The sequence below is a fragment of the Aythya ferina genome (assembly GCF_964211825.1).
Source record: "Aythya ferina genome assembly, chromosome: 2".
NCBI lineage: Eukaryota > Metazoa > Chordata > Aves > Anseriformes > Anatidae > Aythya > Aythya ferina.
The window spans coordinates 126,472,171-126,498,758 of NC_140297.1; the positions used below are offsets into that span (position 1 = coordinate 126,472,171).

A 26,588-nucleotide genomic window follows, 5' to 3' on the forward strand; every position below is an offset into this window, starting at 1 on the left:
CACTCCTCCACAGCTCAAAGTCAAAGCTGAGATTTCCGGTCTAAAACTTCCAGAATATTATCCCTAGAACCAAAGCCATCCATCACCAATGAAGTTGAAGTCTACGGTAAGGACAGTTTGTTAAGCGAAAGACATTGCTGACACCCTGCAATGCCCAGCACTTCAAAGACAGCTGTAGACAGACCATGGCTCAGTCACTGCAGGTTCTTGGTCTGTTAGCAGGCTTGCACCTGTCCTGGATGGGGTCCCATCAAGGTCCTGTGGGGAAACAGCTCCTCGCCTCCCTCAGCAGACCAGCCAAATCAAAAATACTGCTCAAACTCACCACACAACTGCATAAATGCTAATGCCAAGGTAATGGAGGGAATAGGAACTTGTGGCAAAGATAAGGGCTGACACAGGTGGAAAATGCACTTCCAACAGCCACCTCATTTCCCGTGGACTGGTCTCCAGCCAGCACATCAGCATCCTTAGGACCACTCTATTATTGCTCTTAGTAAAATAAATAAACAAACAAATAAATAAATAAAAATTGACCTAAATCTCCTAATCAGGTAACAAGTAAACAGTCTCATGAGCTTGAGGGAACAAGGCTATATTTATTCTAAATCAGCAGATACAACAACTTTAGTCATGACTAAGGGAGGAAAACCCAACAACAAACGACACTAAAATCCCGTTACATGCGTAGGTATCACACAACTTCACTATTTTTATTAAGTGTGGTGATTATTTTTCCTGAAGCAATAGTTTGGGCCCACTGTCAACAAGCTATATCTCACAAAGGTGTTTTCAGCTACTCTAACATAAGTCATACTAGGGAAATTACAACACCACTTCCACAGAAAACCATCAATTACAATGTCACAACTTGTGTTTAGATAAGGCCTATATCAACTAGTCTGCATGACATGCAACTCTGTTAAAATAAGCAAACCCCAGGAAATTTCACACTTGGTGAATCTGCTGTCTAATGACTACTTTTCATCAGAGACAGAAAAGAAACTGACTTTCTGTATTACCTAAAGATCTGCATTACCTAAATTCTTCACTGAATCAGCAGTTCTCTGGAGGCGTGCAAGTATTAAAGTCAACATAACTGGATATTTAGCCAAAACGCTTTACAATCTACAGAGGAAGATCAAAGCCATTTTTAGTGCATCAGTTTCAGCCGTAGGAAGCACAGACAGCAAAACAAATTCTGTACTAGATTTTTTTGTAAATGTTCTGCATAAATTGCTCAACTTCACAGTACAAATTCATCTGACACTTAACACAGATTAAAACCCTATCAAGCTGGAAATAGAGCATATGTAAATAATAATAGCTATACAAAACTCCTTCAAAAAAAGATTCAAAAACTACAAATTAATGTATATGATGGCATCAGTTTTAAATCTCCTGACATCTCAAATGCAATTAACTTACAATAATTTAGAATTACAGTAAAATTGACCAGCTGAAATATTTGAACAAACAAACAAATAACAGCAAACAAAACCCTCTATATACTGTCTGTATATACTCTCATAATGGCCTGATATGGTAAGATATTTATGCACATAACTTTAAACATACAAGCAGTTCCACTGACTTTACAAGGATTACTCATGTGCTTAAAGTTAGGCAGTTGCTTAAATACATTGTGAAATATGAATCTAAATTCAGATCTGATAAATTCAAAGTAGCAGCAGCCAAAGTAACACCTCATTACACCTTTAAGATCATGCTGTTTTCCTTTAGCAAGAAATTTTACTTGCATACTGGTGCTGGAGGCAACGAGAGAATATCTGCTGGAGTCAACCTGTGATTACAAAGTAGTACAGCCATAGGGAAGTTAAAACTGTTTTTGCTATCAAATGTGAAACCAGAAAAAGAAGATATGTGATTAACAACAAGCCTTTTTTTCTTTTTCTTTTTTATATACCATACAGATCCCATAGCTCTTGCATGTCTCTTTTCATTAACTACTATTCCTTCTCCCAGTGTTGTTCAGCTTTCACATAGTGATTCATTTGGTCCAAGGTCTGTCTTGTAAGGCTATTCTGAAAATAAGATTTGACAACTCAAAAGTACACATTAACAGCTAGACTGATAACCAGAACCCTGATGCCCCTTCACTGTACTACTGAAATTCTGATACACAGAACACAAAATCTCTTCAGAAAATAGGGAAACATGAAAGCTGGGCTATGCGAGGAAATGGAGTTGACATATCAAATTACATTGGGGGATACTGCAGTACAGTAGGTTATATCCCACTGCACATGAATCTAAAAAACACAAGTGGATGTCATCCTAAAAAAAAAAAAAAAAGGCTGCTGAAAACAGAAAGGCATGAAGAGTAGAGGGAGAAAAATAAGAGATGCAGACCTGGAATTTAATAAAAGCTACAAAGGGGAATTGAGAAAAAAAAAAAAAAAACACAAAGCAAAACAAAACATACGTTGTACTCGATGTCAGGACACAATCTCCAGCAATTCCACTGAAGGGGGCAGAGAAGACTACTTAGCTAGAGAAACCACTGAAGAAGCTTGAGGTGGTCTTCAGTATCCTCTGGTACCTAGTGCACTTCAGATACCCAGAGGAGAGGGTAAAAGCACAACTAGACAATGAGGACAAGAAGGTTTCAAAGACTGAACCAGGAGATGCTTAAGCAGTGAAATGACTCTACTTGGAAATGTGAGCTATTTACCTCCTGAGAGGGAGGTTAGCATGATGGACAAAATAGAGCTTTAAACTAAGAACAAAGTTTTAATTTTGATAGCCTGTTCAATAGGGAAAGAATAGCTAGAGGAGGATGTAGCAACCAAAAACAAAAATGAGAAGGAAAAATAAGAGAGTCAGAGGATACAATTCAAGGAAAAGGCCTGCTATAGGTATGAAATTTAATAAGATTGATGTGAAACAGTTCAACTGATTATAAACTAATGAATGCTAATTATAGCTTCTAGGCTGTCTGGCATATAAAGGAACATTTATCCCCAGTGGTCTTTACTCTTACCTAAAACAAGCTTCTTAAATTAAGTATGTGCAAATCTGAACTTAATGTGCTTGTACACATATATGTACACATATCTGCAACACATATGACTACTATTCTTTCGAAGTAATGTAGCATAGATTGCATATAGCAGGAGAAATTACACTTTCATTATCATGTAACACAAGTATAATACCTTTGCATAACAATTTTATGCTATAAAAGACAAAATGATATATATTTTTTTTCCAAGCAAAAGCCTCAAATCTCTAGTAGAAATATCCACCTAAGATTTACATTAATACAGCTTCTGTTTTATCCTTATACTAGAATCACAAGTTTTAATCTGCACTGGACAAACACAAATCTCTATGAGATCACTGTAAGACAATATAGAAAGAGTCCCCTGAAGGAAATTAAGCTTTCTAAAGAGACTTCATTCTCCCAAGTACTGGAAACATTTCAAAACCCAGACTAAAAACTGCATTCAATGGTTATATCTCCCAAATATCTTTAATTCATCTAATGAATTCAGTTACAAACACGTATTCTTAACTTGCTTCCAAATTGTAATAAAATGAATTTCTAACATACCACAACTAAAGAATCTTTGAGTCTATACTGTGAGAAATGATATAATGATAACAGGTGAAGTATTGCAAACATATATTTGCATATATCAGGATAATAACGTATTAAATTATATAGTATAACTGTGGAAAAAAAAAATAATCTATTACATTTTTTTTTCCGTTACCAGCCCAGCAAGCTTGACATAGGAAATGAATATCGGTCTGTACTCTTTCCTTCCTCATTTTCATTCCCAGAACTTAGAATAAAGTCTCCTTGTCAAATCTCAGTTGCAGCTATAAAACTTGTTGCTTTCAGTGGCTTTACAAGGTATTTATAAATGACTGTGCTTTGTAATTAATTAGACCTTAACGTATTATTCTATTCATAGACAGAGAAGAAAATTTGTGTTGAAGAATTTTTAGTATTTATTAAAAAAAAATCCAAACTCTTTACTAAAACTTCAGTAAAATATGTTTTCACAAATCTAATCAGTCTTTGAACAAATGCACAATAGACACGCTGTGCAAAAACTGAGCCACCTTTATTTGTCCAGATTAGTGTAGAATCACTCAGAACCTCCAGTTCCTGAGCTTCCTGCTACAGGTATTTGGTGTGACCCCAAAAGCAATAAATTTAAAAACAAAAGCAACAAAATAACTGTAAGAAAATATGATTTTTAACCTGAGTCTCATGGCACTTTGTATAAGTATAGTATTATATTTATTATTTTGTTTTAGAAATAGGTACTATTAAGATAATGGGAGTGTTTCACCATTGTAAAGGTACAGCATGCAGAAAATGTCATCAAACTGATTTGAAATAACATAAAACATGTATTTATATTCCTAATTTAAATACATCAAGAGAAGGATTTCAAATGTGAGGTGATAAAACCTCTGCAAAATATGAGAAAGTAATAGTAACATTTTCATTATCTCTTCGATATGTTTTCCTTGATTAGGTCAGGCACAAGAGAAGTACAGGTACACTCTATTGTTAATGCCATTTGAATGTTTATTATATTTGAGTCATATTTGTTAACAAAATGTGTTAACAAGAACCTGTTTGAGAACAACATTGCATTTCTGAATATGCTGTCATTTGAATTTTTATTAAAAGGAAAATCACCTTACATTTGCTGTAACAGCAAACAGATGTAGCTTCTATATAGAAATTGGCATCAAACTATCAATTAATTTAAGGGATTAACTTGAAGCTTCACAATCTTTGTTTGTAGACTCTAAGATGCTGTTATAATGACCACCTTGAAAGTCTGAATGTTTTGCAACGCTCCTTAGAGAGGATTAAAGTCCAGTCTGTACCAGCTATAACTTATATGTAAAGATCCAAAGACAGTCTAATTGTTCTCAGCTGAAGAACCTTGTATAACAGATCAACATCATAAAAAGTAATTTAATATCTTTATTGCTCAAGGGTTGCAAACTACTTCTACTTGCTGAAATAAACTGCATTCATAGCTTTTTTAGCTTACCTTTTGAATTTTACTTTCAATTGTTTTTGCAGTAAAATTTTATGAGTTTAGAAAATGAAGCACACATTCAGCTTTGGTAAAATTCTAGCATTATTGTTAGCCCATGATGACTTCAATAATGTAAATGTAACCTGGTCTGATGAGTGTAAACATTTTATAACAATATGAAAACTGCTCTTAAGGTACTTGACTTGTTGAACAACAAAACCCTGCCTTTGCCAGAGTGAGCGTGCATTAGAGCCAAATTTTCACACTAGATTTTCTAGAGCTTTTTAGAGAATTATCAAGGGGACTAACAGATTTCTCTCTGTGCACTCACTTCCCAAGAAAACACAGTTTTGTTGTCATTAGGAAAAGCTCCTTCCTTATGCCATATCCATAAAGATAAGGGGAATGTGTCTCCTGATGACAGAAATAAATGCAAAATTGAAAGTGAGAAAAGGAAGAGCAAAAAAGGTAAGGGAAAATCTAAATCCCAATTCAGAAAGGTGCAAAGTTGATAGACACTGTGCCAGCATAAGAAGTATACTTTTATCATGAAGCATGGCAATTTGACCATCATTATCAGTTAAAAAATTATGGAAACATAATAGCATTAAGAAGAGAACTAAGTCGTAGAAACATCCCTAATGATTAACCAAAACCAGACACTTTGGAGACATTTGAAATAATTTGACACTTTGCACTTTCCATTTAGTTTTGAACAGTCTGGAACTACACTACTTATCTATTTGTTTTAAAAATGTCTAAAGTATGCAATACATAAGCTCTAGTTTTATAAATTCACTTATACAATAAGGAAAAAGTAGCATTACTTTGAAAAATAAAGGAATTACTCTAAACACAGTTTATAAAGAAATTCTGTTCTTCTAAATGAAAACTAAAGCATACACACTTTAAGAATTTGAATCTACCCCAGACACCTTCAGTGCCACTCAGGCCAGGCCAGTCCAGATAGATCCATAACATCAAAAAAAAAAAAAAAAAAAAAAAAAGCCTTCTAAAATTTTTAAGTTCTAAAAAGATTTTAGCTTTAAATAAGAAATATATCAAAAGAAAAAAAAAAAAGTAATCTTCTAGACAAAGAACAGGAAGAAAACTGTCACGTTCTCTGGTTTACATTTATAACAGGACCCTATCTGGAGATTAGAATAGCTCCAAATCTATTGTAGTTCAGGATGTGATGTCAGAATTTAGGGGACACAGATCATTTAGGCCACAATATCTATTCATATGAACAAAAGAAAGCAAGAGGGGGAATGAAGAATACTTTCATACCCCATGCTCTCCTGGATTATTCATGTTTTACGTGGAGTCATCATCATCCATGGAAGAGTATATAAGTACTCTTTTTTCTTTTTTTTTTCTCCCAGAACCATCCTGCTAGTTTAACTTTTGTAAAGGTGCAACTGATTACAATTCTGTTAGATGCACACATCAGGCTGATTGACTTTCCCTCACTCTAGGCAATTTCTGAATTTTTTTGAAGGTTATTTTAAAAATGCTGAACCTGATAATTAACACACTCCATACACATTGCATTACAACATTTTTCATTATTGATTAAAAAAAAAATCTGGAAATTTGCTAAAGAAAAGTTGAAGAGACTATTTGGGTTTGCCAAAGTAATAATAAACCTTCAAAATATTCAAAGTCAATTAATTAGTCTTCTTACCTTGTTCTTTTATCTGACGAATTTGCTTCACAGTTTCTTTCAAGATTGCACATTTGTCAGGTTTAAAGTTAAAGTTGTCAATATCATTAAAATTTGCAAAAATCAGCTCTGCAAGTTCCTCTATGTATTTATTCTCTTGCTCACGATTGCGTTTCTCAGTGCTTCGTTTAGGGCTGAAAGAGGAGTTTAAAAAAATACTGTATTTAATGCCAGTTTGTTTGCCATCTGGTCAAAGATGCTTAAATGCTTTGATGTTTAAATGCTTTGAGAGAACTGCCCTCTCTCACTACAAAGATATACTACAAATTTCTCAAGCAGAAAGGTTTCTTCTTGAACAAGAAAAGTGTCATTAAAAGAAAAAAAAAAAAAAAAAAGACATTATTTTTTCCAGTAGTCATGTTTTGTTTCAAAGGAGATTTGGGAAATTAAGTTCAAAATAGAGGATTAACTGGGGTGGTTGGGACATCTGAACATTTACAAGTCTGCTTCCTCACGTTGTGAATCCAAGGACTATCAAGTAGTGTACAAGGAAATAAAACAGCTTAGAAAGCTAAACCAAACAATCCACACTCCTTGTGCTGCCTTCTGAAATTGTGCAAGACGGTCATAAGAAAAAAATGCTGAATCAGCTGTTGCATTTTAAGAATTATTTCAGTGTTGGTCATGCAAATGTTATAAAACGGTAAAATATTTTTCAATTCTTTGATAATAATGTACAAGAGAGGTGGTAAAACAAACAAACAAACAAACAAATCAACTTGTAGATTGCCAGTAGGAGTGTCTGAAGACTCTTTGAAGTGATTGGCCAAAGAAGATTTTTACACAGCTCCCATTCTGTCACCCAAATTGTGTATTTTGCACTACAGAGGATTAAAACAAACAAACAAACAAACAAACAAAAACACCAAGCAAATAAATAAATCTCAATCCCTACTCTCTATCCACAACAACACAGAATTACCAAATCAGCTCAGTACTGACTTCTAGCTAGAATGTCATGTTTGTCATTTTCTAAGATTCATGAAAAACACATGAACATTTAACATATTTTCCAAGTCTTTGTCTTTTGACATCCTCAGACTTAAGTGGTCTAACCTGGGTCCAAGCTGATCAGGATCCTTGCGCTTTCTAGACTCTGCCCTGGATGGGTCAGAGGTATTTTCTCCCATTCCACTCATCTTGAAGACATATCAGCAACTGAAAGGAAGAAAGAGCAGGGAAAGGGTTATGGTGGAAAAGTTTTGAATTCTTCTGTTTGTATTTCTAAGCTTCTTGTTCCATACTCAATTCAGTTTTTACTGTGCAAATCCATCATTAGAAATAGAGATTGTTTGAAAGGCTATGATAAAAATACCATGTTTATGACCCCACAAAATGCTATACAAAACTCCTCCGGAACAAAATCTGTGATGGGCAAGCCAAGCATTCTCATCTCTTTCATTGTTACCAGTTATGCAAGAACAGATAAGTACATTTTGTGCCTGGGTTGCTGAATTTTCATGGCAATCTTGCAAGGTTGAATGCGGAAAGACAAAGGAAAATCCATAATGCCACACAACAAGAAAAACACAACTGAACTGAAATATGTGAGATGAAAAGTATCCCAGCTACACAAAAAGGTAGCACATACAGCTTTACTTTAAAATCAAAACATGATGTTTGCACAAGTGCATGCACAACATAGTAGAAACAGAACATCTGTCAACACTAGAGATCACTGAGGAGCTGATAAATATTTTGTATGTTTAATCTACCTCATAAGGAAAATAACTTGTCAAACTATCACGTGTTAAAACAGGCTTATTACAATTTGTGTGATAAACAGGCCAGGGAAATCCTGCCCTGCTCCTGGCCCCTATTGTCCTGTACACCTTATGAACACGCATGGAAGTCATCTTAAACACTCCTCAATAAATAGCAATATTCCAGAGACAGAAAACACTATAAAAAGGGCATGTGGAGGTGATCAAAAAGACCATGTAATGCAGGACAGTCCTCACTCACCATCTGTTTTGTTGCTGCCAGCTTTGTCAGTAAGATGGCAGTGAGACACTTCCAGACATTTCAGATTGCTTCTGCACTGTTTGGGATGAGCAGAAAAATCAACAGGAGGGCCATAATAGAGGAGGTGAGCACCTCCAGGAGGTGATTCAAACCTTGTTAAATTGAGTGCTGGAGGCTAGTGCCACTTCATACTGGCATGAACTTGGTCAGGTATCAAAACCGTGGGTCTACCACCTCCTCTAAGCCCCACATTTTTGCCAACTCCCTTCCCTTTGATGACCACACACAAAACTTACTGAGGGAGCTCGTGTGGGTTAAAACTGCAGTCTCCTCCTTTTCATTTTATCTTTTTAAAATCTAGCAACCAGACTGTGTTGGTAATAAATGTGTTGGCTCATACTATAAATCTTAGTTTTCCCAATGAGCTGGCTGACTGAATATACTCGTGCAAACAGTCTGGAGACTGAGATCCAGGCAGTTCTGCAGAGATTCTGGGAAAGGCCACTTGCTTAAACTTGAGCAAGCAAATGAAAACACAGAGCCATCTCAGATTCACCACTGAACATCATCTAAACACTTCTTCTGAGTTAAAAAAAAAAAAATAAAATCCTTTATCTGTAGTGGAAAAATACAAACAAACACACAAGATGACAGTGAGAAGAAAGCAGAGCAATTTTCCTTTTTCTAGGTATATGAATTGTATAGCTCCCAATCTTAAACAAGCTCACAGTCTTATACATGGATGGTACCAGATTCTGTTTGAAAAAAAGTATTTGGATTTAGATTGTCTCTATAATGTCTATACATGCATAAGTATACATCCATGTACGCGTATACTATCAACCTGTTGACCACAATCTGTCACCTTGCATTGCCTGGGGGACTCCCAGGGACTGTACTCAGGGCATTCCCAATGCCACACCAATGCTGACCTTGCTGCAGAGTGTGAAACATCTGCTGCAGCCTCCAATGTGTCCTGTGGCATACTGTCTGTTCCCTGACAACGACATGTCTTAACGGATGGTAGACATCATCCTACTTATGTAAATATAAAAGTAGACATACACATTTGTCTAAATGGCTAAAAGCTAAGCACTTTCTTGAAACTGTGCAGTTTCACAAGTATGCAACAGTAGAGAGTCAAGGAAGAGGAAATACACTCTTAAGAAAATTGTGACAACGATTACAGAGAAGTTACGAGGAGACCGCAGTCCCACATGTCTGGCAGTGGAGAGCTGGGGAGCTTCAGGCCATGCTTCAAAGACTAAATTGTTCACTGACAGGTAAAAAAAAAAAAAAAATCATCAGCGTGATGAAAGCTGTACATTCCAGAGATCATCTCTGAGCAAGACTCAGATGGCAGCCTAAAGTTCAGAAGAAAATTAGGCTGGGGAATCCCTTCCTTTCTTATGCTTCCCAAGTAATACCTGAGAAATGTAGATCAGTTGGGTGTTTTTCTAGAGAAAAGCAAGCACAGAGATCCATGAAAACCTATCAAGCATTCAACCACATTTAGGGGAAACATCTCCCTCCACTCTTCCTCCCTAGGAAAGGGCACAGGAATATATATTCATTTTTTCTACCTAATCATTTGGGCTTACTTCAAAGCAAAATTTATTTTTGCAGGAACCAAAGTTTCACTGGTAGATCCACCAAGGCATAGCTCAATTCTCCTTCCATTCACACTGATGCTGTTCTGTAGATATTCCCCTAGGATGCTTACTATTAGCCTTCAGAGGATACATTAAAACTAATCTGCCACCATAAACATCTAAACTCCATCTTTCTGTGTTTAAAGGGAACAAAATTGGTACCATTATTATGAAATTAGTATCTTCTTCTCCCCATATTAAACACAGTAAATGGTTCCAAGCAGATTTTTGTTATTTTTTATTTTATTATTTTTATTTGCATTTACAGGCCATAACATCTTTTTCTCAGCAGCATTGTCAGTTTGCTCTTAGAATGAATTATCTTTTCCTTTGTACTCACCAAAAGTTTTTTTTCTGGAAATCTACCACCTACTACAATATTTGTTTTCTGTTCTCCTGATGTCTACATTAAAAATCACATTCAACACCTCAAAGACAGGCTCTACAACTCCTTTATTTTAGATGCCTGTGCTCTGGAGTAGTGTGCAAAATCAAGAGTTATGTACCTTGGAAAGTGGAGAACTAGATACTAATGATACTGGGCAGTCTAAAAAAATATCTCATAAGGCAAAACAAGAGTCACTTAGCACTATCCAGTATTAAAATCAAAAGGATATGCACACAAAACATACATTTCAAGGGAGATTAGGGTCTGACTGGGATACACATATTTCTGCTGCTTTCTTGGTATTCAAAAATCTAAATCCTCTCTTGAGTTAGAACAAATGTAAAAGAATCATCTTTTAAAAGCTGTGGATAGATAATCTGCTGCCCTGCTCGTCCATAATAGTTTGTACTGACTAGAACAGAAATGGAGATTCAGTTCCCTCTTTGCAGAGGGGTTTCAAGCCTGTATGTTTAATCATGCAGAACAGCTTCAGAGGTGGTACGTTGACTGCTTGCTGAAGCTGGAAGCAAAGACGTTAATTAACTCTTTGGAATCTTTAGACATGTATTCAACTAAATTCACAGGTAAGTAGTGAAAAATTTGTCTTAAGAAGCAAGGGACTCAGGTTTGAATCACTTGGGCTGAGGAGGGTGGCCATCCCGTCTCCCTTCTCAAGAAATGACGCTAACAAGTCAAGTAGAGCCAAAGAGATTCCTCATTGTTTTGAAAAGAAAGTAGCTATCTCAGTTTTCTCTTCATGAGCTAATTTGCATTCCAGATATATGCATACTACTAGATGAAGATCTCTGGATGGTCTAGGTATCTCCATGACTTCAATGAAGTGTAAGCAAGGAACTCAACCCACATTTTCTGGTAGAGGTTACTTCTGGGCATATGTAGAAGCAGAAGAGAAGGCATCTAGGAATTTTTTTCATGTGAAAAGGGAAAAAGTCTAATGAATTAAGGACTGTATTAAGGATGTCAATGTACAAAAAATATCCGTGGATCAGGAACAGCTAGATTGCCTATAGTGTTTTTTAGATGCTGCTCTCTCTCCACACACATTAATTTACCCATCCTGAACTTTCCTGGTTACTTGTTATTAGTAATAGTATTGTAATACTGAAAAAAATCATAACATTACATAAATTCAGACTTTAACAGGATGATTTAGTAACTTTTAAGGTTGTTCTAAACATTCTTAGTTTCCTGAACCATATGGAAAGTTTCTCAGACAGGAAAACAAACTCCCAAACTTGAAATCTAACCTTTTCCAGGAAACGTCACAATTCAAAACTGAAGCTGCTGAGAGTAGAATGACAAGGTAAAGGCACAAAGTTTTATTCCAATATGCCTCCCCTATAGGGAACTACCTTGGATTGGAAAGCAACATTGATCATGCTTCTCTGATTTTTTTATACATCTCTGCAGGAATTTCCAGAAAGAAGTAAAGAAATTGAACAGTTCAGTTCATCTAGTGTTTTAAAGAAACTGAAATGAAATATCATCTCTTTCATATGTTTTCAGAAACAATTTGCAGCAAAAATTAAGAAAAAGTTGGTAAGGCTTATTTAGCTTGGTATAGACTAGGAAAATAATTAATCAAACCAGATGAGTAATAATAAAACCAACAGTAATCACTGAATTGAGGAGAGAGAGATAGAGAAATCCTTTTGTTAAGGAAAAAAATGATAGGAAGGTAGGTCAGATAATGAACTAAAATGATGTTTACTTGAAACAAAATGTCTTACAAAGGTGAATTAAAGTGAATGTCTTGCAGAATGAACTGTCATGCAAGACCACACATTCCTTTCTTTTATTTTGTAAGTTATCTGGGAGTTGTACTGTACTCCAAGATGCAAACATAATATCCCACTGTGGGATTATTATTTTGCCTTTAATGGTGGTAGCAACTATATACATATAGTTGAAAAATATGTATACAGTTTTCCATTTGTGCTATCAAAAAAAGACTGCAAGAATAAGTAAGAGCTCAACTTCTAACACCAGCTCAGATGCCACTCAAGGTTCAGTTCCACTGGGCATCAACTGAGCAATGGAAAGATTGCATTCACTGCAGCATTTTTATAGAAGGAAGGAGACAATTAGAGAAATGGTACTGTTATTACTAAAAATAGCTAGAGAACTAATTCTAGGCTCCAACAGAAGCCCTGTGCAAACAGGACATCTCAGGTAATTAATTTCTTACTTTGCATTTGTATTAAAAAATAAAGATGTATTTTTCTGTTCTCTCTGTTTCACTAAGCATCCAAAATACCTGTGTATTTCTGCCTATTTTTTTTTTCCAACTGTTAAATGTAAATCACAATTCAGAAAATTAAATGAATAATCTCTTGGACAGTGCACGTTAGTAATGACAGTCATTGAGACCTACTCAGTTACTACCAGATGTTGGGAGATTGAAAAGACAGAGCCTGAAAGAGGTTTCAATTCATTTTTTTCGTGTTATCAGTAACAAAACAAAAATTTCTGCTCTCATTGTGACAGCACATCCGCCTTCACAACCCCCACCAGCAACTGCTCTAAGTTAGAAACACAGAGAGAATTTTTAACCTAATTATAAAGCAATAGCAAACATGGTATTTTACAAGACAGTTGTCTTTCAAGGGGAAAGAAATAAAACAATGTTAACCCCGAAATAAAACATGTGAGGCAATAAAATAAGTAGAGGCCTCATGAAGGATAAGACAAAGAAATCTAGCACAAATCAGTTGCATGAATTTGTAACGTCTCCTCCACTTTTCAAATGCCACCAAGGAACATGGTGTATTGGAGTAAACCTTCCAGCACTGATCCTCAGCATCAATGAATCCAGTTAATCATCCAGAGTTAATGCAGAATAAGATAATGTGCATTTTATCTCTTATCAGTGCAGGCCATCTTCCAAACAAGGCCTGTTAAACTGTCAGATTTATTATAAGCCCAACAAATGCAGTTAAAGAATAAATGAGGATTACACCTTCAAAGCTGCTATTTCAGTCTGAAAAATAGCAAACAAAGGGTAACGTACCATATAGCAGAGAATCAGGTAGCAGTACCATACTGCTACCCTTCCAGCACACACGTAGCTAGTGTAGGTACCAGTGCTAAGTATAGAAGCAATTTGTTCAAGTTACTGTTTTGGTGAGTAATAAACAGCAAAGAAATACCCAGTTTCCTTGAAAAAAAAATAAAAAATAAAAAAAATTACAATTTAATGAAAATTTTGGCTAAAATTTTCTCTAACAGCTCAGTTTACCAATATAAACAGCTCATATTTCTGTGGTTAATTACAAAGTCAAACATACATCCATTATAATTCATTTTTTTTCCTGTGAAGTTCTTATGATTAGAAGCTTTCAGTCTCAGTTTCAAAATTACTGAGGCACCTTGTGTAACACTAATTCTGGTACAAGCCAGAGTGAAGTTGGAAGTCACATGTAACTTGTGATTCTTCATGTTTTTTCTTGCTTATGAACTCTTTTTCATTGGGTGCATTTTTGTATCTGAAAATATTTAACAGTGGTATATGCTGTAATCCACAGCTCCTTTGAAGAAGGCAATAATGGCAAGCACTTGATAGCAACTTTCCCAGGCCTGAAAAGGAAATCACTGTCAGAGACAGGATAAGATCCTATCCCAGAGACCGCGGCCACTGTAGCCTAAGGACAATCTGTTAGTCGTGACCAGCACCAGTTCATGGAGATGGTTTGAAATACACTTCAATTGCCAGCATTTGTCATTGAGAAAGTGTCAGAATTCCCAGAAGCTAAGGGATCTGGCTTGTGCCTGTGCAGCTCCCTATGTGGCTGGGGATGCTCAAGTTCCTTGGGAACTGGCTTTCCCTTGCACTGGTGTTCAGACAAATCAAGGGACACATGGATACGGGTTTGCAAATGAGTAGAGTAGAAAATTCAGGAGCAAAAGAAAAGCGATTGCACTGTCTGCTAATATTAAACTGAGGCAAGATAAAGACACCACTAAAAAGTCAGATTGGGGAAAAAAATAAAGCAATATTAAACCATCTTCCTGTATACACACCTTGGTGTAAGTAAGCAAGTGTTCTACAAACATCTTCTCATACCCATCTAAAATCACCCAGCGCACGGGGCTGGGACATACCCCAAAAGAAACAAAATCATTCTGTCAAACCAAGTTAAGATGTTCAGCACCTAAGTTGGCAAAGTTAACCTCATATTAAAAATCCAAATTTTATTCAAGGGTATAGTCTTTTGTTTTCCTTAAATCCACCACTATACTTTCACTGCAGATGAAACTGCCTAAATCTTTGTCACTCTGCAATGGTCACACAGAAAACAGACAACGTTTCTATGAGGAAGGTAGTAGTAATAAGTTAAAAAATCTCTAAAGTCATCTTTATTAAGTGCTTGTATTGAAATCTGATGTGCACCCGTGGTTCATCTGGCAGTAGCCTTTTCAGTCTGAAAATAACACAAAGATACAATTTAATTTGAAAGTGAGACTATTAGAGGTAACATCAAAACAAGATTTATGGTAATTTTTACTAAATTCTACTTCATGCTTGAACTCCACAAACTAGAACTAAGAAAAGATACATCATTTATTAGAAAACATTACTATAAGAGAATCGAACACTGGTTCCAACACCTACCTCCCGTTTGTATTTTTGCTCTACCTACAAAAAGACCTAATAGACTATAAACAAATGTTTAAACTGAAGGCTCCTTCCTCAACAATATCTTTTCTCTTACTTCTGTGTAATGGCTTTAGAGTGGTGTGTTAGACAGTAACAAGAAGACATATTCCATTTGCAGACTGAAAGCCAATAACGCTCATGAATTTTTTAGCTAAAAGACACTTCAAGATGCCACTGGGAAGACCGTCTAATAAACACATTAGGCTGCAAATGGGCAGCAGCAGCTCTTTAACACATGCTATAACAATCAAATAAATGGCTAACATTAACGTTCAGTGTTAGGCTGGTATTTCATAGGTCTTTCTTTAAAATCCACCTAATTCTTAAAAAACAAACTTTTTTTTTTTTTTTTTTCTCAGATACTCAAAACCACAGGTTTGAGAAACCCACAGCTCTACTTTAGATGTTACCCAAAAACACTCCCAGCTGACATCAGCAGTGTAAGATGGCTCCTACCTTCTGTATTCCCATAGGCGAAGTCTCTTAATATAGCCAGTCACTGAGCTCCTTACAGATTAGCCTGCATCAGCCACCTCTAATATGCCCAGAAATAGCAAGACTAGGATTTAATAAGACAACAGAGAAAAATATCATAGGAAGAAAGTACCCTTTTTACCTTATGTACCAGAGTTTTACTCCAGTTCCACTTTCAAAAAGGTCTGTTTTCACCTTTTTCACCAAGAGTACCATGTGCTACTACTGAAGAAAAATTAATTGCTCAAGACTCTGCATTGTAATTTCAGATCAGGGATTTTACTTCTCTCTCATTATCAAGAATTATTTCCAATTCTTAATATTTGACAACAAAATAAATACAGCTAAATAGCACCAAAGTTTCCATTAAAACATTGCATTAAACAACAACAAAAACACAATGCCAAAATGTTTTTTAATATATGCTAGTCACTCTTGTATTCTTTTGTTTGTGGTGGGTAAATAAGGAAAACAAAACACAAGCCAACAAAACAAAACAAAACAAAACATTTTTTAATAAAACCATTTAACATTCTAGGTTGCATTTGATACTTCTTAAACAATGTCTATAAAAATACTGCATGTTCACTGAAAAAGGAAGAATTAAAATTCTTACATAAGATGTTTATTTAAGCTAAAGTTTTTCTTGTATTTCACATCTATTAATAATTTTACCTAGCAAACTGATTTGGAAACAGTATTTCAAATCTACTCCAATTTGAACTAAATATTTGTGAATATCAAAAGAAGCTGACAAATGAAGCAAATGTAACAGCATAGAACAATAATATTATAGGAAACCCAGTGTTTAAATAGCCTTCATTTCAACTTGAAGGCACTATTTTTAACAGTGAATTAAGCAAATTTTGACTCCTACTGAATCCTCTTTGCCAATCTCAGTTTCAAAACTGCTATTTTTCCACTTAAATTCCCACGTCAATGTTCCCCAAAAAGCAGAAAGTAGCAAGTGCAAAAGCAGACAACTGCTCTCACAAGTTTAAGGCACTGTGTGAAAACACAAATCCAGGAACGTTTTGCAATTTCATAAATATTACTGATATGAAAGTATACACTACTTACAATACCAGTAAGCTTACACAGTTCAGTGTGATTTTCAAGATGCCTATCTTAATAGTGAGAAAAAGTTGACAGACCACAATAGACAAAGGCATTTACGCATCTCTGTGTCATGTGCATATCATAAAGTAGGTTTTAACTCAAGTTAGCTGCTTGTCAAATATTAGATAAAATATATTCCATTAATAAAAAGCTCAGGAAACTGGGTCCCTTACATGTAAAAAGCGAAAAGCAGAGGGTGAACCAGAGAAAACAGCATGACTTTTCTGTATCAGTTGCATGTAATAATGGACAAAATTATCCAACAGATCATATTTGAATTTGAGTTCTATCATTTATCAACCCCAGTTTCAATGACTTCACACAGTGGTCCTCCTGGTCACTAGGATCAGCTTAGCATCTCTACATGGCTGTATGACTCAAGAGCTAACTCCCAGCTACTGAGCTAAGTATAACCCAAGCTTGCACTGAGCCTCAGCAAGAGATGCTTGTTCTGCATGCCACCTTTCACAGCTCTAACCGGGTCATCAAAATCATGTTCCTCCAGTCTCAGATTAGGTACTGGTATTGAAAATACGTAATCTTACTGAAATTTTAGCTGCAGTTCAGAAGCTAGTTCTATATATCATCTCTTGTACCTAATCAAGAATCAAACTCATGGCTCAAACTTGCACTCAGCTGCAGCACTAAGTTATTTGTTTTTGTCTTCTACCCAATTACCTATTTGTATGAAGCACACTGAAACTTCAGGTCATTCTTCTGAATGCCAAGAAGCTAAATACCAAGCACTTAATTAAAACTGTGATTTGAAGGAAGTGTAGCTAAAACATTACCTAAAGTAGTTCTACATATTTTGGTGTTGTTATCATGGTGAAACAATAACTTACCTTACATATACCTACAAGATACACCTGTATACTAACACACTTTCCCAAATAGTTATTGATAAGCTCATATGCATGCATTTAGTTTAACAGTTTGTAAGAATATATTAGAACTTAACAGTGGACCAGTCAAATGCATCTATATTCAATTTAAATATATCCTCGTACTCAGCTTCACAAATAACCATGGGTATAGGGATTTTTACAGCTGCTTGAGAGGTAAATTCAGCTTCACATCTGGACATGGTCCTGGGCAGCCTGCTCTGGGTGACTCTGCCTGAGCAGGGGGTTGGACCAGGTGGCCCCCAGAGGTCCCTACCAACCTCAGCCGTTCTGTGGTTTTATGGTGCCTTCCGTCAGTCAGGAGTCAAACTGGTGCCCATATGAGGTTCAGAGCTCTGCACCACTTATTGAAATTATACACCCAGGTCATCCTCTTCTGTACAATGACTGGATTGGCCATTGCCTCTGCCTCTGAAATGAATTTAGAGCAGGAAAATTCAGTGCCCTCCTCAGCTGAAGGTGGCTCGGCTTGCTCAGCCCTGGTCCTGGGAAGTGTCCTGATGACAGGGATGCAGTCCTGGGTGGCACTGCCATGGGAGACAGCAGTCCTAGCTTTGGCCCCATGTCTGACCCCATATCTGTGTGAGAGGAGTAGCTAGCTCCCCTCAGCTGGTGCTTTCTGAATCATACCCATAGCAGTATCCTCCACTTACACTGGAGCAGCAGCATAAGAGTTTGAAATTAAAAACAAACAACTTTTTAAATTTTTGAAATTAAAACAAACAACTCTTATTATTTAAAGCTTGAAGAACAATCCAGTTAATATGCACTCTTGAGTGCATACTACCTTGATGGCATATGCACTATGTGAGTGCATACACTTGTATCAACTGCCAACATGCAGAAATATGTATTTTTAATCTTAATATAGATGTATATTAAAGTCTTGTCAAAGATATTGACCGCATTAACTATACAAGTTGTGATTAAGCTCAGAGATACAAACTCAAAATAAATGATGTCAGAGCCACACAAAAGTTTGTTGCAAACACATATGATGTTCTAGGTAAAAAAATAACTGGATAGAAATATAACTGTCTACAGCAGTCTGTACACCATAACCAGATATGTTCTTAATAGAACCATAAGTTCAAAAACTGATCTGTGAACACAAAAAACGATTATTAATGACTTCAAATTCCATGTTTATATCAGTCTTCATTCATACTCTTCTATTTGCCTCAGTGAAATACAGCAACTATCAATAGCAGAAGAGGAAAGTTTAATTGTCATCTTTAACCATCTAAAAAGAAAACATAACTCATAAAAACCTATTTGCTTTAGTTAGTCAGCTGTCAGGGAATATAACCTTGTGGGCACAAACTTCATATCCACAAGCATATGGAGAGGAATGCAGCCTATGACCAAATACAACATATGGCTCAACGCATCAAGTTAGAGACTAAAATTTACGTAGTGGTTTGTCTGACATGGAAATTAATAGAAGATGTGTTGAGAAAAACTGCAAGACAACTGCAATTGGAGGTTCATGAGCCATCTTGGCTCTGGTATTCTGCACCTCTTCTTTCCTCCGAACTTGTCTTCATTTGTGCCTAATTTATTCTTTAATCCATATGCATAACTTTGGTTTCCCCACCACTTCCAGGCAAAACCCTATAAGCTTGCTATAGCTCTGTTAACAGCAGAAATGGCATTTTGGAAAAAAATGGGGGTATATTATGACTCAATTGAAATAAATCAGAATTTTATCACCAACTTCACTGAAGCTTGGATTTTCCTCCTAGCCTATGAGAGGAAGATGTCAAACTGCTATTTCGCTCTTTTGTATAACATAAATCACTCCATGGGCCTGTCACAACTATGCTGGAATCCTGCAGCCCAAGGAAAACAAGGCTGCTCTACAACTAAAGCTGACTGTTACCACTCATTTTACTCTCTTCATAAAAATAAACTGAAACTAATCTGCATTAACAATTAAACCATTTATGGTAAAGAAGAATAACACTCGTAAGAAAGAATGAGTGTATATTCTGTGTATTTTTAATTTTGGAATATAATTAAATATAGTTACAAAAGTGGAGAATAAATATTCACTGCATTCATAAAAGTGGTTGATCAGAAGGCTGCAATATACTGCCCCAAAGTGCAAAATAGCATGCATTTAAAGCTGGCTGAACTGGAAAAAAAAAATAAATTATTACCATGGAGTTTTAACAGACATTTCTTATTGACATCTAGTATTAGACGGTTGCTTAATCACAACATGACTGTGATTAAAAAATGAGGAATCATCATTTCTCATTCCTGAGTCTTCTGATATCAGAAATAAGAAAAAAAGAGCAACACAATATCTTATGGTTTGTTTGGGGACAGCATGTATAGTAGATAATGAATGTGAGGAATAAGATTTGAAGACCTCAAGCTTTATCTGCTATGAATAATTTTTTAGTCCAATTCAGACTCTCTTCTAGGCCTGCCAGAGCCAAGTGGGTACGAGTCAGGAATGGCAACCAGGAATCCAGCAGGATGCCCTCAGAGGTACAGCGATCATCAGCTTATGGATGGTGTTCCCCTGCACTCTGCTCAGCGAGCTTGGCTCATACACCCATTCCCCAGTCCTTAGCTCAGCTTTGTCACAATAATTATGGGGCTATTTTACCATAGTGCACTAACAAATGTATTCAATTTATTAATGAAGGAGGTTTTGATCATCAAGGCTGTCTTCACACCTGTCCTCATTTCCCCCCCGTCCTGGTTACTAACACAACATAAATAATACGGTGCTGCAAAAAATAACCAGCCAGCTGACTTCAGCATAGCATTTGTTATTAAGTATCGTGGTTAGACCTCTGGAGTGAAAAGCCATTTTCAAAGTAGTCGCCCAGCTCAGATTTTCCAAGAAGTATTTTTGTTTGTTTTCTTATAGCACAGTATATTTTGCAATGCACTAATGCATTCCCTCCCACCTTATACAAGAATGTTCCCTTATAGAGATGGCAAACGAACAATCAAACTAACTAAAGGAATGAAAGAAGACAGCCGCATCTTTTGATTGTTACCAACGCAACCTTTTTGCCTGTTAGCATACATGAATTTTAAAGTGTGGGTAAAAGGCAAAATAATATTCCTCTGGTCAAAGATAGCACTTGAAGTTTTCGATGGGCTACATACCATAGTTATAGAATTAGTTATAAAGGAAATATTGGACTTTTGAGCTTTGTGAGAACCCAGAGCCATTTAAAAAGCAGTCTATCCAAAAGGCTGATATTGTTTGAAGTTTTTTTTCCCTTAGTATGTCAAATACAGGCAAATACGAATGATTGCACCAGCGGTAAAGTTCTATTTTCCCCCAAAACATAGCTGCCACCCTTGCAGCTAGTGCTGCTCAGCCCCTACTCTCTTGTGAGGTCTTCCGCAGCGAAAGAAAGGAACCCCAGGCAGCAGGGAGAGGAAGTTTCATTGTTCTGGTGGCTTCTCCGTTTGCTGCCAGGAAGGCAAGGGGCTCGCCGGGTGCTGGCCAGTGGTGCTGCATGCTGGGCCCAGGCCCACGCTCCGGCCTGCAGCAGGGCCGCGTTTCCAGCAGCCCGGCGGAGACAAAAGAGGGCAAGCAAATAAATAGCGCCGGCTTGTTTGCGTTTCTGTCTCTGTCCTCACAGTATGAAGTAAAGTAGCTTCAAACACACGCTCTGTTAATCTGGGAACCATAATATTTTCCTTCCCCCTCCTATCTCAAAGCAGCACGAGTTTTTCAAAGTCCTGAAGAAAATAAACTACGGCATTTCCTGTGTGCATTTAATTAATTATTAAAGGGATCTGACGCGTGATAGTCACCACCGCTATTGCAATAGGGATCCGGGAAAGCACACGTTGAGTAAGCTGCCAGTGCACTGCAGTAATGACCTGTTATACCTATCCTTGCAAGCCTGCCGTTAACTTGGGAGGCAACACTGTAGAGAAGTTACAATCAGTGCTCCCACGCAAATCCCAACATCTCATTTTATCATTTTTTTGTAGCGCAGGATCACTGTTATTGCTATGAGGTAAAGCACAATGCTGGGCTTAATGCCGGGTATGACAGGAAAATAAAACAAACAAGCTTTCAAGAACTTCCCAGGCAGGGCAGACAGCACACTGTCTTCCCTTGCTGCAAGTAACATTTTTTCAGGGGATATTATTATTAAATTCATCTGCAAATTTAAATGTTACCCTCCCAAGGTTAACAGAAAAGTAAATACTGCCAAGGTATTCAGTGACATCAGCACGCATAACCATGAGATAAATACGAGGTCTGAAGATTAACTGAATGTCATTCTGTTTGCGGGGTCACAGGCTTGCAAAGAAAACTATTAAGATTAGAAAATAGAGAAAGTTATATAACTGCAAATGTTTCCATGTGTTTTGTCTACTTAAGCTCTTGGTCAGAAAGAGAAAGCTTTAGAGCAAAAACGTCTCAGTCTGACTTCCTCTGTACTTTTTCATGTGCATAGAAATTACTGAATACTGAATGGTAATTACTGCAATGAAAAAGGCACTCGTGGGCTCCGCCTCCTCTTGACAGTGGGAAAATATAGATGGGTTTGTGTATTATTCTGGACGCCAGAAAACTTGCTTACAAAAGTATTTCCTGCACACTGACTAAGATATATTTAGCCACATAAACCCATAAAACTGTCACAGGCAACCACAAGTACACCTGTAGCCATTAAAAAGGGGGAAAACTACTGAAACTGGAGAACCAATTTTACATTATTTCTTTATATTTGTTACTTAGAAACAATAGCTTTAAACTCCCTTGCTCAAAAAGAAATTAGCTGTTCCTCCCGCTCCCCAAAAGCAACCTCCCACCCTTAGCAAAATCCAGAAACCTCCAATGCACACACAGGGGCACAGAGACGTGCAGAAAGAGAGCAGTAAGGACAATGAAGTCACAGCACTTCAGAAACACACCTTGTTGTCTTCCAGCCTTTGCAGTTCAAGGCAGATCCTACTAGTTTTCCTGCGTCTTCAGATCAAGATGTAGATAAATCCCCCATCCATCACACTTGCTTTTTATTAAAAACAGGAGAAAAAAAAAAAAAAAGCAAAAAAAAAAAAAAAAAAAAGCAATTACCAGTAAATTTACAGCCTTAAAAATATCAGCTCTGCATTATCCCAAACCAGTGTTATGTCTCGATGTAAACCAAAGCACATGCTGAGTGAGGACGTGCGCACACAGCAGCTTATCATCTCTGTCATCTGCTTCTAATGACAGCTGACAAACTGGCCGCACTAATCCTTCCCTAACTGCTGATCAGAGAGAGCTCCCTTTGACAATCCAGCATGGTGGAGTACTCGAAAATTCCTCCTGCTTCTGTTCTGTTGCTGCTCTAAAAAGCAGTTTCCTTTTCATTGAGATAATAGCTTTTTCTGCAGTCACGTGGTGCCCGGGCTACATTAGCAGCGCTTTATGATAATCGTCAGAGCAACTCCCCTCCCTCCGATCTTCCGATTTTTCAGGGTCCGACTCCTGAAGAAACCTGAACCCACAACACTCGAGATCCTTTCTGCATCTTCCTCCATTGACAAGCAAATCGGGCTGCTGATGCAGAGGACGAATGCACGCGCCCTCTACACTTCTTGCATCAAAACTAATTAACAGATACGTTTTTAGGCACTGCCTTTGCTGGGGCACACACACTGGTCATAAACACATCATATGGGACTAAACTGAATATTAAGCATGCTTAATACCAAATATCTGGCATGCTAGATTTACTCTTTTTCCCCTAGAGTACTTTTTTTTTCTGTAATTTTATTTCTGCTGCAATAAATACTCTTCTCTCAGCAACATCCTATGGCTTAACTCCTCCAGGCACTGAACTCTGATGCAAATACAAAAAAAAAAAAAAAAGCACAAATAACATTTTTTTTTGCTAGAACCTCCAGCCCAAGTGCTTCCTTTTTTTTTTTTTTTTTTTTTTTTAGGCAAGATAAATGACGTTGCTTTAACTCAGTACCCTGACAAGCATCTTAAGCACTGCCCAGCAGGGAACACGAGGGAAACACACCTAAGCTTCAGCTTCTGAGTTCCCATCCCTCCTGTTTACACAGCGCCAGATCCCAGGTGGGTTTGCACCTGGAATTGCAACTGTTCAGGGGTTTTCTACTTGTAAAAGGCAAAGCATATACACAAAAGGCAAAGTATATGCACAAACACCTCTGACATCACAGATCAGCAATCTTTCACCTTCTATTTCAGCATTGGGATTTGCAAACTCTTTAAGAAAGCTTTGGATGAAGCATCTTAAAGTAATTTTCAAGCCCACAAAACAACTTTTGCAGCTTTGTATCTACTCTGTTCGGATCTTAATGAGGAAACAATTATTTTCTTTTCTCCTTCTATTTCCATCACCTCCCATTATCCCACATTATTTTCCTTAAAGACAAGACTGATCATAAACTTATGGCTTCTCCAGACACTGAGAAGGTAAGTGTTAAGAGACTTGTTGTAGTCATAGGGGAATAAGGTGGAAATTGTGAGGAACTAATGACTATCCCACACAATCCAGCTTTGCCCCATCACCTTTTCTCTTCACTCCTCTCCCTAGGGACAAGCTTATTCAGTAGCAGGCCCTGTTCAAGGCTCTGGGGAAACCCCTCTCCCAGGCCATGATCAAGTAATGGGATGACCTTTCTGGGGCACAGGAGATAGAAATTGAACAGGAATGGGAACAAAGACCCCTCTCTGCAGCAGAATGAATCCCTTTTTCCAATTTTTCAAATCCTTTTTTCTTTTTTATATGTTTTAGAGATGATCTGTGAGAAAGACCCAAAGTCCAGAAGTAAAAAACCTGATTCAATAAGGAGACTACATATCACCCTACATTCACCAAACGTAAACATACATGCTAAACCGAATATTAATATTTTCATAATAAGTTTTCTCCTAGTATGTCCTTCTATCCCAAAGTGCCACACTGTATAGGGTAATTAAAATGAACATTATTTTAAGCTACATACACCAATAGAATAAGAACTGCTTTGAAATCTCTACTTTCTTTTCTCAAAGCAAATCGTCACCAGCATTTTCCATATTAATTAACTGAAAGAAGGAGCACCAAAAATATTGTCTAAATTAGCAAATGACACAAATGTGGGAAAAACTCTGAAAATTACTGACAGCTATTTGATAATCAATTAAACATATTAATAAACAAATTTTATAAGTAAAATCAGCTTTCCCAAGAATATACACAAACTACTGCAGCTGTGAACTACAGCCTAAGAAAAACGCAAAAACTGGGAGCACGCCAGTCACACACCATAACTAGAACTGTACTGCTGATATTTGCAGGAAACATGAGATAAAAATTGAAAGACAACACAATATGGTGAGCACAAACACAATAATGGCTGTGTTAGGGAAGGAATTACATGTAAATAAAAAGGAGAGAACAGAAGAGGATTGTTACAGCCATAAAGTGTGAATTAAAGACCAAAAGAAGTGGAAGTATACAGATGTTATTAAAAAGATTGCTTAGTGAAGAACAGAGAACAGATAAAATGAATGGAGAAGAGGGAGTAAAGCACTGCAGTATTTTGACTGATTCCAGGCAAAAAGATAAAGAAGAAACAAGCAAAAATACTTCTATTAGAAAACACCAGTCTGCATGTAAATAAGGAAACATGCACCTGAGAAGGAGGAGAGGCTCTTTGGTTTTATCAACCAGTGAATAAATGCTTCCAGTGGAAACCACAGAGTCTGTGTCTGCTTTTCAATACAGTTTCACACAAACAAGTCCTACAAATAATATGGAGATGAGCAGGTGACCTTTAAAACAAATTCTGGTAATACAGATTTTTCCTATGAGGATAAGACAAACATCTTACACAGCAGAAGAGTTTCACTTAAAGTTTTCCCTTAGAGATATATTTCATTAATACTTTGTTTTGTTTGCTCAAATATAAGTGGTTTCTCAGGAAAGCTGTCCCTTCACTAAAACATTTACAGATTATATTTAACATGATAAAATAATTGAAATTGATAAGAGAAAACTGATTTCATTACAGGCATTTTATAAAAGTTCTATTGAGTTTGTAGTGTGTGTGTGTGTTTTTTTTTTTCCCCTTTCTTTCTCTTTTCACTGCAGAAGAAAGAGTGAATTGGTCAGAGATGAGGACAGACCATAACAAGGTCTGACCTGTTGCTTGCCCTTCTTCCAACACACTTGCATCTCAGGCACAGACTGGCCAAGCAGTCCCAAAAGCTCTCACGTTTCTTTTAGTCTGTTCTCTAACTGCCTGCTCTCCACATCCTGGAGAATCCAGTTCAAGCTTCATCAGCCCTTCAGTCCTCTCAATTCAGCGTAGCAAATGGGGTGCAAAGATTGCCAGTTACAGCAATGGCAGCTGTTTACACTGCAGAGTAGTAAGACACTTGAAAATGTGTTGGAAAGATTACAAAGCTGACTCTCCAGGCTTTATTCAAGACAGGAGGCCACTGACTTTTAGGAAAGCTGACTAGCTTGTGTCAAGTGCTGTTTGTGAGAAAGACTGGAAGGGCAAAGACCTCCACCAGCACAGAAAATGAGAAGCAGAAATGACTAGGACTGACTTCCAGGAAGCACAACAAGCATATTACAGCTCAGATCAGGAATAAAGACGGTGCAATGATTTTTCACGTGTTAAGTTTCCATAAATGTAGA

The 26,588-nt window shown here is 36.9% G+C and overlaps 1 protein-coding gene across 7 annotated transcripts in view; it reads right to left on the reverse strand.

Moving 5' to 3' along the window:
• Positions 1 to 26,588, reverse strand: part of NCOA2 (nuclear receptor coactivator 2) — a 197,351-nt gene that overhangs the window by 73,514 nt on the left and 97,249 nt on the right. For 6 of the 7 annotated variants that reach the window (XM_084507649.1, XM_084507643.1, XM_084507646.1 and 3 more), the window contains 2 exons: positions 7,819 to 7,920; positions 6,724 to 6,896 (listed from right to left, as the gene is read on the reverse strand). In XM_084507649.1, the coding sequence (XP_084363775.1) occupies positions 6,724 to 6,896; positions 7,819 to 7,901 (256 nt within the window). In that variant the 5' untranslated portion in view covers positions 7,902 to 7,920. Of the gene's footprint in view, positions 1 to 6,723; positions 6,897 to 7,818; positions 7,921 to 22,851; positions 22,966 to 26,588 lie in introns of those variants that run through there. The other variant, XM_084507648.1, reaches the window with a different exon arrangement.